Source organism: Liolophura sinensis, chromosome 7, assembly GCF_032854445.1.
Source record: "Liolophura sinensis isolate JHLJ2023 chromosome 7, CUHK_Ljap_v2, whole genome shotgun sequence".
Lineage (NCBI taxonomy): Eukaryota > Metazoa > Mollusca > Polyplacophora > Chitonida > Chitonidae > Liolophura > Liolophura sinensis.
Window position 1 is genome coordinate 14,754,061 of NC_088301.1, and position 12,834 is coordinate 14,766,894.

The following is a 12,834-nucleotide window of genomic DNA, read 5'->3' on the forward strand; positions in this document are numbered from 1 at the left end:
TCAGTTCAGAAACGTAACCATCGTGTAAGATGAGCAGCTAAACTCTTGTGTACATATATTTTCAGTTCATACATAACTTACAACTTACATTTAAATGAGAAGTTGATGACAAAATGTGAAGACCGACATTAAATGGTCACCAGAATAACTACAACACAATATAATGGCAAAAATGTTATTCAAATTACTAAACTAGAACTACATGGGGTTATCACAGAGCAAACAGATTTACATTGTCAAAATACTTAGATAATTTACATACATGTGCAGACAAAATCTTACAAACTATGATAGAATTGTGTATATCTATAATTGTAGCTATATGCGAAGAAATCCATGTGTGTCACTATGATATATTTGACTTTCCTCTCTAAAAATACGTTCAGCACAGCTCTCATAAAGTTGTACTGCAATTTTTTTTTGAAGCAACTTGTAATAAAAATGATTGTCCATTAACGATGCATTTAATCCGATGAATTTTATAGTTGTGCACATGACAACACTAAAAACAAAAAATGACTAAACTAGGTCAGGTTCCTTTAGCTGGTAGTTATTTATGACAGAGTCAGAGGCTGGTGACCAAGAGTATCAAATTACTGTATTTCACCTAAATTTAGCATTATTCATGTGACACATTCTGACAGATCCTTATTAATTCATCCACCTTACAGGACTTTTTGGGGGGACATCTGATTAATTTCCAATCAGAAAATCATTAGTATTGACATCAAAAGTATCTTGAAAAGTTTGAAGACCTTTATGTGATTCTGAAAGTGTTATTTTTCATGCTAAACTTTAGGTTAAATACTGTACATGTAGTTAGTATTCCTGATGTTGTAAGGTGTCTGTCTTTCTGTCTGTGACTGACAGGCCATACCCCCCCCCCCCCCAAAAAAAAAAAAACAGTCAGCTCACTGGAGACACATGTTCTGTCTCAGCTAGCTGTCATGACAAACCTTTATACATGTGGTTTAATTTAACTGTCGAAAAAAAAAAAAAAAAAGGTAAACATCAATCTCCTGTATACCTTCCAGACTATTCTAACAGGAGCACAAAAATAGATTTCTTCTCTGTAAAAATAAACTTGAGGAAGACTGAAGTTTTTCCATCCAACTAAAATAAATGATTTAAACAGATCGAGTAGATCCCTGCAGGTCAGCATTCAGGTGGTATCATCATTCCACATTACACACGATTATATATGCTGGCGTACATAAATAATATTAAAATTATTTTATAATTGGTTAGTTATCTTTGCAAATTAAAGCCTGTGGCTAGGAGTCTGAAGATAAGAGTGGAATGTCGCCTAACCTGTCTTTATGCCTGCATATAACACAATTACATTTCATAGGCACATATCATGATTAGAAAGTTTGAACCATACGCTCACATAAATTTAATTGAAACACTGACTAAGTTAAAGGTACAAAATATGACCTAAATGTGCACATGAACTCAATCAAAATTTTGTTCAGTTTGTTCAGTTGGATTCAAGTACCTTTAATTTATTTAATTCATTATTAGACAGAGGTTTTTTTCGCTGTACTCAAATATATTTCATTTATACGATGATGGCCGACAATCATTATGGTGGGACGAAACTAGGCAGAGTCTGGGGGAAACCCCCAACAGGCTGCTCACAAAGCTTCCCACATATGGCCAGAGAGGAAGCCAACGTGAGCTGGACTTGAACTCACAGCAACCTCACTGGTGAGATCCGGGGTCATTACAAATTGTAAATACTGGGATGTGCAAGGAAAAAGGAATGTAATTACCACATGCTTGTAATGCACTTCCAATCTTCTTTTAAATACAGCACACACAGCAGAAAATTAAATATGAAAATTAATACAAAACCAGATCAGGAGAAAAACAATGTTTGCATTAAGCAAAAAAAATGCGAAAACCCCCAAAACATCAATTAATTCCGAAATATTTACTTAATGAAGCTGTCAATGATAACTGTCAGATACACAAAACCTGTAGTGATCCTGATCTAAATGCTGATTAATACTAGGGTTTTATCAAGTTTATACGGCAATGTAATAGATAGGAATGAATCATACCTGTCAGATTCACCTTACAATGGTATCTATGCTTTGCTATTTTGTATTATTGTTAAGATAATAATGCTTTCATCTCCAGGGGTAAAACTGACAGTACAACAAAAAACAAAAGAAATGGTGATTTACTTCTGATACATATTCGATAAGATGTACGGCAGAGAATATAAAAAATATGTAATAAACAGTTCAAATGACTTAAAAGAAGAGAATCAGCGTTTCTCTATCCTCTCTCACTGTTTATAGTCGACATCATTTTTGTGGAAAAAAATCTCTTCACTTTCACAGGTTACCATGCATTTCGTGTTCGATTTTATATTTATTTGATTAATATTTATTGCCATACTGAAGAATGTTTCACCGTATGATGGTAGTCAGTTATGTGGGTGGAGGAATAAAGCTGGTTCTGAGTTCCAACAGGTAAAACTTTTGGAAATTCCTGGTAAACTTCTTCCTGGCTGACGTACAGATATACACACCATATTGGTGGAAGACTACATATGTAGTGATCTGCAACGAATGTCAGACTGTGCAAATGGCCACACGACTGCAAGGTCCCACAAAGAGTGAGAGCAGGAGAATCAACAAATCCACAAAATGAACTATGTGTGGAATTGAACCGGCGCACTGTTCAATCCCGCACACTGAATAATGTAGTACAAAAAGGGAGGTAAATTTTACGACACAGACATCCCCTACATGTACACACATACATCTACATGTGGTCTCAAGTGATATGTGACAGAGACACATTTTAATGGGTAGGAATGGTCACATACATGTATGTTAAAACTGCTTACCCCTAAAATTTACATAGAGTTTAATAAGATCAGGTTAAAGTGCAGTGGTGTGCAGCACTGGAGTGTGGGTTGGAAGTATGAAGAATAAACTACTGCCCCCAAATGACAAAGCAATCCCTTTACATCCTACACAGTAGAGATGCACTCCTAACTTAGTGACAATGAAAAAAAATGCTAACGACACTGCAAGTATGTACATGCATTTCCAGGCAAAATTTAATCATGGCCAAGTTTCATGAGCTCAATTATAGTGAAGAAAATGGAAATGAAATCCCTTAATGTTATCAATACATTCAGAATTACAAAGGTTCTCAAGAAGAAGAAAACAAAAAGGTGCACAATGAAACTGTTGAAAGACTGAACAAAGTGTTTAGAGCAGAACGTCCATGTAGAAGTATGTTTAACATTGATCCTGAATGTCAAGGATACCAAACAGGTATGGAGAGGGCTTTCGGCCACAGATTTCCACTCTTTGTATTTGCTAAGCTGAGGTGTGAGCTTCACTGGTTACAGGCCACATCAAGGATCCGTCAGCTGCTGTTGAAATCGAAACATTTTGAGCAGGAGCTGCCGAGTTGATTAAATAAAGCGGGGAAATTCTCGGTCTGCATGTATATAGGAAAAGTTATGTCAATACTAACCTGTATGCGGCTTACACCCAGAGAGTAAAGTTAAGGCAAGAAGGAAATCTCTCTGTGAAAAGCTTCAGCATTTACTTAGGTCAATTCGACACACATGGCTATTACAAAATATAAAACTCTACTCAAAACACTCAATATCACTAAAATATCAATATACCTAGCTCTCCTATTCAAACATTAGATCAATAAAGTAAAGATGATGTTCATAAGAGAAGCAAATGAGGCTGTGTGTTGAAGAAAAGCATTAGCAACAAGAATTTATAAATCAGTCCACAAGTGGAAAGGGGGGAGGGGTTGGGGGGAAGGGGTTTGTTGTTCTATAACTGACTTTTGATGATCATACAACATATTTACATGAAACCCTGTATTACACCAGAACACAAATGGCTGACACAGGTGCATGTAAGTACACACACACAAAAAAACTTGGCCACTGTTGACAACAAACTGTCTGAACACCTCTTTATGGTTTAATATTAATGGAGTGAAGTGATTAAATGTGACGACAGAATATAAGCAGTTAAGACATTAGGGCCATTTTTATTAGAATTACTTTCATTCATTTCACTTCTTTTTTTATTTATTATGTTTTGTTTTGTTTTTTTTTTGACAGTTTTTAGATATATTTTTTGATTAGCTTTACTTTATGCACAGAGACAACAAAGATATTTGAGCCAGCTAGGAGAACAATCTACATGGCAAACAGGAACAAATATACCAGTGTGCAGATCTGAATACTCCAATCCTTCAACCAGTACTCAAAAACACGTCAGCTAACCTCAGAAAACCCCTATCTGCTTAACCATGACTAAATATCAGGCCAATTGTTCAAATCATCTGTCATAATAAACACAAAGTAAATTTCAAAGGAAACCAAATAAACTCCTTACAAGATAATACATGAATATAGTTTATAATGCATAAAGACACACTGAATTTTCCAAAAAGCATTATAACAAAAAGGTATACCAATTATCATCCAACAAATGTTCAGATGTCATGAATATTCATAAAACCAGTAATTAAACTAATCCTGAAGGATGTCTCAGAGACCAGCAGTTGAAATTTGTCATAACAATTGTGAGTGTTTGCCAACAGAATTGAATGATGTTCAAACAAGAGGGATAATACAGAAATGACTAGCACAGAAAGCCGTGTTTGCATGTGTCAACAACGGCTCAAGTAAAACCAGAAACTGACAGAAGAGGGAAGCACAGTGGCACACACACAGCTGTTGCTCCTCTCACTCCACACACCAGACCTTTTCTGACAAAAACTACACACTTTTTTTTTTACTTGACAACTAATGTACACAGCAGGTGAACACAAAAGCTTGATAGAAATAATTTAAGTAACTTCGAACTCCAGCGTCATTTATACACTATACAGACATTGCATGCAACTCAGGTCATCAATCAAAACAGACTGTTGTTTATCAAACAGCAGGTTATTTGCATCATAACGAGTGTAAGACTGTTTGTATAATACATATGGAGAAACACAACACTCTGACTACATGTTATCCCAGACAGGAGTCCTCATGAAAGCTAGAAGTTTACCACCTTACATAAATTCACAGGTGGCAGAGTTACATCATATGATCAGCATCTACATGGTTTGAACATGATTATTTTGTTTTGCTTCAATATGCAAACCAACCCCTGGTCCCCCCTCCCATCCTCCTCCACCCCACCCCACTTTAAACAGTACAACAGAGAACTTAACTTTCACAGGCTCAGGATGGTTCAATTTTTATTTACATTTCAAGAAAGCCAGATTATGGTAATTTAAATTAATTTTTTGATTAAACTGGTATCAACTGATTTTTCATCATGGACAACAATGCTGTAAAGCCTACATGCTCTCAATCCTACATTTACATGTATTCTTCATAGTATAGAATCTCCTGGAAACCACATCAAAAATTGTTTTCTTATTCACATTTTGAACAGGAAAAACAAACTACGGCACTAATCTTTTTCAAGATGTATTCAAACCAAGCTGTTGTTGTGACAATCTACAGGTATGCTGTACTACATGTAGTTTTCCCTGCTTCTTGTTGAGCACGGTGGCATGTTTACAAACACAAGTCAGGGGAGACAACCCCGGTTCTGGGTCAACTGAGCAGTGTACACAAGACGATCAAACATAAGGAGCTATGCTGTGGCTGTGCAGAATGTTGATAAAGGGAGGGCCCTCAACATGGCTCTGTTCACTGTAATCCTCAGCTCTCTCAAATTCTACACGGGCCTCGCTGAAAATAACTTTTGTCTTTCCAATATGCCTGGGATAAATGTCTGGCAGTTTTCGCTGGTAAATGGCTGTTGCTTTTAAGCAGACGCTGTTTATCTTCCGCAGTTTATAAAACACACAGCGTAGCGCTCTGAGTTTATACCCCTACACAACAGCACCAAGGTCTGGGTAGAAATCTGCCCCCTTAATGGATAACTCGTCAACAGGTGAAGGGAGAGAATTTAAGGTTCATGTGCGCAAGTACAATATTCTAAGGTATAAAACATGTGTGCCATACACATCAACAATTCTGTCTTGTCAACAACCAATATGTAACTATGGCAACCCAAACTACTGGTGTATTCTTGCTTTGAAACAAACCTATTTTCAACCTGTATTTCATCATGCGTCTGAAAATGGTAGGCCTGCCAACCTGTTATTATTTATTTACTGATTGGAGTTTTACACCGTTCTCAAGAATATTTAGCTTACTGGCATGTGACGATGGCCAGCATTATGGTGGGAGAAAACCTGAGCAAAAACCTGGGAAAATAATCATGCACCATCTGCAGGTTGCTGGCAGACCTTCCCATGTATGGCCGGAGGGGAAACCAGGCAAGAGCCCAGGGGAACATGTAATTATGAGACAAAAACATCTCAAAATGATACCAACAGACAGTTAAGCAAACACAGTGTCTGGAATTATGGTATTCACAGACAACTAAGCAAACTTGCCATCTCAAAATGGTACCAACAGACAGTTAAGCAAACACAGTGTCTCAAAATGTTAACAACAGACAGTTGAGCACACAGTGTCTGAAATTATAGTATCCACAGACAGTTATGTAAGCAGTCTCAAAATGGCACCAACAGGCTGTTAGCTAATAAGCAAACATATGTACATATAGTGTCTGAAATTAAAGTATCAACAAACAGCTACACAAGATCAGTTTTAAACTGGTGCAAACTGTCATGCAAACACGCACTGTGTAAAAATGATACCAACAGACTAAGAAAACATAGTGTCTCAGTATGGTACCAAAAGACAGTTAAGAAAACACACAGTCTTTGAAATTATGGTATCCACAGATAGCTGAGCAAGCACTAAGTCTCAAAATGGTACCAATACGAAGCTAAACAAAAACAGTCTCAAAATTGTACAAACTCTTTATATGCAACATACATTGACTAAAACTGATACCAACAGACATCTAAGAAAAGATGGTACCATCTCAAAATGGTACCAACAGATATCTATGCAAAGATAAGTCTCAAAATGGTACCAACCGGCAGCTATACAAACAGTATCTCACAATGGTACTGACAGACAGTTAAGCACAAAGTATCTGAACTAATGGTATTCACATACAGCTAAGCAAGACCAGTCTTCAACTGGTACAAACTGTCAAGCAAACACACATTGTGTAAAAATGATACCAACAGACTAAGCAAAGACAGTGTCTCAAAATGGTACCAAAAGATAGTTAAGAAAACACACCGTTTTTGCTATATATCTACACATAGCTAAGCAAGTACTAAGTCTCAAAATAGTACAAACTCTTTATATGAAAACATACACTGACTAAAATGATACCAACATATATTTAAGCAAAGATGGTACCATTAGGTAGCTAAGAAAACATACAGTGATTGAACTTATTGTGTCCATAGACAGCCAAGCAAGAGTAGGCTTAAAATGGTGCCAACAGGCAGCTATGCAAACAGTGTCTCACAACTGTTATGCAAACTTATTAAAATTATACCAACAGATAGCTAAGCAAACATGGTGTTTCAAAATGGAACCCACAACCAGTTAAGCAAACATACAGGATCTGAAACTATGGTACCAAAATGTTATAAACTAGTAATTCTGCCAATAGACAGTTAAGCAAACAGTGGCTCAAAATGGTACCAACATGCAGCTAACCGACCAGTGGCTCAAAATGCTACCAAAAAAATGGTCAAGGTATATGAATGATATTCTAATAATGCTGATATCAAACAAGATATCTATGTTCATTCCCATAAAATATGAACAATCTGTCAATATTTCTACAAAGTTCTTGCCATCTCAATTATGATAGCTTAACTCCAGAAGAAATCATAAACGTTAAATCTGGTCTATTTTCGCTTAGTCCTCAGGAAAAAGGGAAATGGAATGATCAAATGACCTTTCCAAATTTGCGATATCCCTGACCCACATGCATCCAGGTCAATCACTTAGTTACTGCCTCATGTTTTAAGATATGGTGTCAAAAAAGAGACCAACCTACATTGTAGGCGTACCCATCAATCAACTATCAGAAATACACACAGTGCCACGTGCAGAGCTGCTTAATTGGTGCTCCTCATAATGTTGCCAGCAATTTTTAACACAAGGCAAATAAACAAACTAGTAATGGCTTCACAATAAGCACACACAATGTTCCTAAAGTGACTATTAACAAGGCCTGACAAAGCAGATCAGCCTTAAAATGGTCAGTCTAAGCTGTCAGTTGAATGAGAACCCCTAAACTTCTCATTTATTTCACATGAAACGGTGGCATCGGAAGGAGTACAGCCAGTAAGGCTAGGTAAGGTAAAGTCGAGACAATTTAATGGCGACCAACAGAACGACAGCCCATGAACACACGCGTGCAATATAGACTGTTGAGTACATAAAACTACAATGGATCCATGTGAATAAAACCCCCGTAAAATGATTTCAGGGCATTTCCAGGCGTCTAGCATCCCAATTAAAGCTTTACAGGGCCTAGGTGGTCCCTGGACACTCTTCTTTTGTGATGGTTGCTCCACTTTCAAATTACTTCTGACATGCCTTGCTATGTGGGACCAAATTCTGCTTTGAAAGAAATAACTTCACAATGGTCTCTTAACCAAATAGTGCAAGGAAAAATGTCTTCTTTGGAAAATAAAGTACCATAAAAGCTGGAACACGTTCTGCTTCAACAATTAAGGCAGTCACAATCTCTAGTTTACAACAAACAAACACTGTCAGCCATAGTATATATGATTCAGGGTTTAACGTCGTACTTGACAATTTTTCAGTCGTATGACGAGTGTCAGCCACAGTACTCACACACTTTCAAAGTGATACGCCTATACATACATATACTTGCACAGAATTCTGTAATGAATTGTTTAATGCAAAAAAACATTCCCATGAGCATTCCTTATATTGAAGTTATGTACTTATACATTGTATACTAAAATTTTTATATTATCATACATATTACATACATGCACTCATGTGAGCCTGCCCAATCCAGCTCATTGTAGGATTTTCAGCTTGGATTGTGTGTTTTTTTAAGGGGAGGGGGGGGGGGGGAGTTAAATTCATACATATTCTGCACAAGAAATTCAGCATGATCAAATTTGGCTGTGATGATCACAACAACCGAGAAAGCAAGTTAAAGTTTTCAGGGATGAACACCCCATACAAGGGAGATAATGCCTAACTCATTTCCAGAAAAACATGAGCTTAACAATTATCTCCCTTGAAAGGGCTACACAGAGTCTTTAGACAAAATACCTCAATGTAACATATGAACAAAGAACGAGAATGTCAATTTCAAAACAACTCAGAGTGATTTAGTAAGCATTGATTTTAAACATCCAGTTAACAAACCATCTTACACAAATGTGCTTTATTTATTAATACTATTAACTTATGCAAAATTACCCCCATACAACTGCAAGACAGACAACCAGAGGCCATCCATTTCCTCTGACATTATCAGTAAAATACAGATACCAACTTTAGAAGCAATTCCATGTTTGTGTAACAAATAGAGGATATTGTACAGTGAAGGTTGAATATCATTAATATTTTAAATGATATATGATAGTCAACCTTCACTGTGCAATATTCTATTTATTACTTATATTTTGACAAGTTTAAGCAAAGCTTTTAGCAGTAGACCTTCAAAGACTTGTGTATGTATGATGTCATGCATGACGTCTGGTATGATGAAGTGTCTTGTTGCGCGAAGTAAGAAATGCTAAAGTTGACTGATCTTGTATTATGTCGTCATTCTGCTGAGCTCGGTATGGAACGTCATAAAACAAAATGTTTCTTTTCGACGTCATGGCATTGGGGTGTGTAATAACAAAAGTGCTATCTGACTCTAGCCAGTAATAATAATAATAATGAAACTTAATACAATGACAAGCCTTTGGCAAACTGCAACCTCCATTTTTGGAGTAGCAGTGAGTGAGTTTTAAAAAATGCATGAAAATAATTCCTAAGTAAAGCATTTTAATTACAAACTTAAACGTCTCAAGCTACAAAAGACATCTACATTGCCACACAGATGAGTTGTTGTATGCTATACTAAAAGGATGTCTGATGTACAACTTACTACAAATTACATACAGATAAACTGGTGTCATGAATGTGAATTAATACTAGGCATGCTTACCTGAACTGTAATACCCCAGGGGAACAAACTGTCCTACCCATCCAGGGAATTCTCCCAAATCCACAGTCACAGTGATTACCTCATTGTATAGCTCATACCCCACAGAGGTTAAAATCTGAAAATACAACATGACTTTATTTACTTATATCATAGTTTGGGGTTCAGGTTAACACCACACTCAAAATGTTTTCACTTATACATAATGTCACGTGTTTTTTTTGTTCTTTATTTTATTATTGGTATTTAACCGCATATTTAAGAATACTTCACACATATGGAGGCATCCAGCATTTTGATGGGAGGAAACTGGGGGGAAACCCCTTGACCTAATACGGTCAGGTTTTCATGTTTCAGCTGTCAGTAATGTTGATATTAAAACACATCAGAATATGACTATAATCAACTAACATTAATCAATAAATCAACCACGCAGGAGCTCTAGCTCATCTTCTTGCACTCCAGTTTCGTCTCTCAAAAGATACTACATGATAGGCACTGTATGTCTGCCATTTTGACTTTTTGTGTGTTATAGGCAAAAATGAAACCAGACATCCTGTGTTTCCAGATTCCAAATGATTTCATCAGGTATAGTCACCTTTCCTCAATTGGACAAGGCCAAGTCACGTTAACCAATGAAATCATTTTGAATGTGAAAATGTGGGAATGTCCCATCTCAGTTCCATCTACACAAAGGTCTGACTAGAGTGTTGTACCAGAAACTTGGAGAGAACATCAGTCAAATGTAACTCAGATTGTGTCAGGGGGATATGTTAGCTTATGACAAATAACACAGACCAGCGATGTACAGTGTGTGTGTGTGTGCTTTATTTGTACATACATACGTAATTGAGACGCAGAGGTGTCAACATAGTCGAAAATCAAAGTGTGTGTCATTTGTTCCTTGTCATACAGTACACACATGTTGAGAGATCTAATTTAGGTATCTATAGAGGAGAGCTCCTTTTAGCAAGTACTTAGATGTAGGGATCAATATAAGTACAGAGAATAGAGTTGTATGAAAGGCTATAAAAGCGGTGACAGCAACCCAAAAGTAACATGTACATATGAATGAATTAATGAATGCTTGGGGTTTAACATCGTACTTAACAACTGTGAGAAAAATTTCTTCCTTACACGTAACCGTGTCCACTGAGGAAAATATCAAAATATCCTTGTAACTGAAATGGCTTCACCACAGTAAGACTGCCAACGTTCAGTCTGTACTTTTGCTAACAAAAGTGGTATTAAATGTAGTTACAATGTACATATGTATGTATGCCTGGTGGTTTTAAACGTCGTACTTAACAATTTTTCAGTCATATGACAATGAGTCATTAGGTGTGTGTACATACAAGGTGTCTTCTTTTGGCAGTCTGAGTACATACCACCAAGTGCCTAAGACAGCAGACATGACACTCCACTCAGTCACATTATACTGACACTGGGCCAACCAGTCATGTTTGCTTGGTCTAACCTCTCTGTGCTGAGCGCCAAGCGAGTCAGCAACAAGTATAATTTTTAAAGTAACATGCAAATATCAATATAGAGGAGACACTGTTCACCAAAATATGAACTTGTGATGTTTGCCAAAATTTAGGAAAATCCCATGGAAACTCTTGGTGGGGAAGCATTAACAAAAAGCAGACATGGAGAAAACACTGAAATAATCACGCTTGTACTAAATGAGCAAATTCGTGAAAAGGTTACTAGTGAAGGTACATGTATGCCACAGCGAATGTTCAATTCAAGGGAGGTAGTCTACAAAAGCTTACGTATATCTACCTATTCGTGAGTTATCTCCCTTGAAAAATACCTCAACCTCTTCATACATTCAGTTGAAGTATAGCTACAGAGAAAAAACATAACTGTTCTCACTCAGGATTATGCCTACAATTTACTTCAGGGACAGTCCTGTCTGCTCCTTTGTTATAGACAATGAGGTTACATGTGAGATATAAATTCACTTCATGTACACGTATATATACAAGCTTTCTACACTTCTGGATTCACAAAGTAACACCGTTGCACAGAAGTGAATAGCAGTCATCACTGTTCAAAACAGTTTGATTTGTCATCACTGTGTGAAACTTAAATCAAATATCAAACTACATGTATGAGCCATGTATTTTAATGTAACTGTCAGGTATTTAATGTAACAATAACTTTTATCCATTGAACGTAACTGTTAAGTATTTAAAGTAACAATAACTGTGAACTATTTAATGTAACTGTTAACTATTTAACATAACAGTTAGGTATTTAATGAAATGGTAACTGTTACCTTTTTAACGTAACTGTTAACTAACTTTTAACTATTTCACATAACTGTTACGTATTTAAAGTAACGGTAACTGTTAACTAGTTAACATAACTGCTAACTATTTAATGTAACTGTTTTATTAACACCACATAAAAGACCCTTATGTATGTAAAATAAACATTTTCCTGATTAGATGAAGTAGAAGTAATCTATGTAAACAGCTCCTGTAACCAAAGTTTTTAAACTGAAGAAGTTAAATGTTTTGATATTTTACTGTTTGGGTATACAGTGGCATGAGGATAATGGCCAGCCTACACATCAGATACATTCACAATCCTTAGAGATCAAGGCCAGGTTTTTGGCAAAAAAACTAGAGTGATTCTAAAGTTTGAAAAAGTTTTTAAATTTCTGGACCTT

The 12,834-nt window shown here is 36.4% G+C and overlaps 1 protein-coding gene across 1 annotated transcript in view; it reads right to left on the minus strand.

Moving 5' to 3' along the window:
* The window catches only part of LOC135470669 (uncharacterized), an 86,313-nt gene that overhangs the window by 41,274 nt on the left and 32,205 nt on the right, over positions 1-12,834 (minus strand). Inside the window, exon 24 of the mRNA XM_064749704.1 lies at positions 10,158-10,272. Coding sequence (XP_064605774.1) covers positions 10,158-10,272 — 115 coding nt within the window. The remainder of the gene's footprint in view (positions 1-10,157; positions 10,273-12,834) is intronic.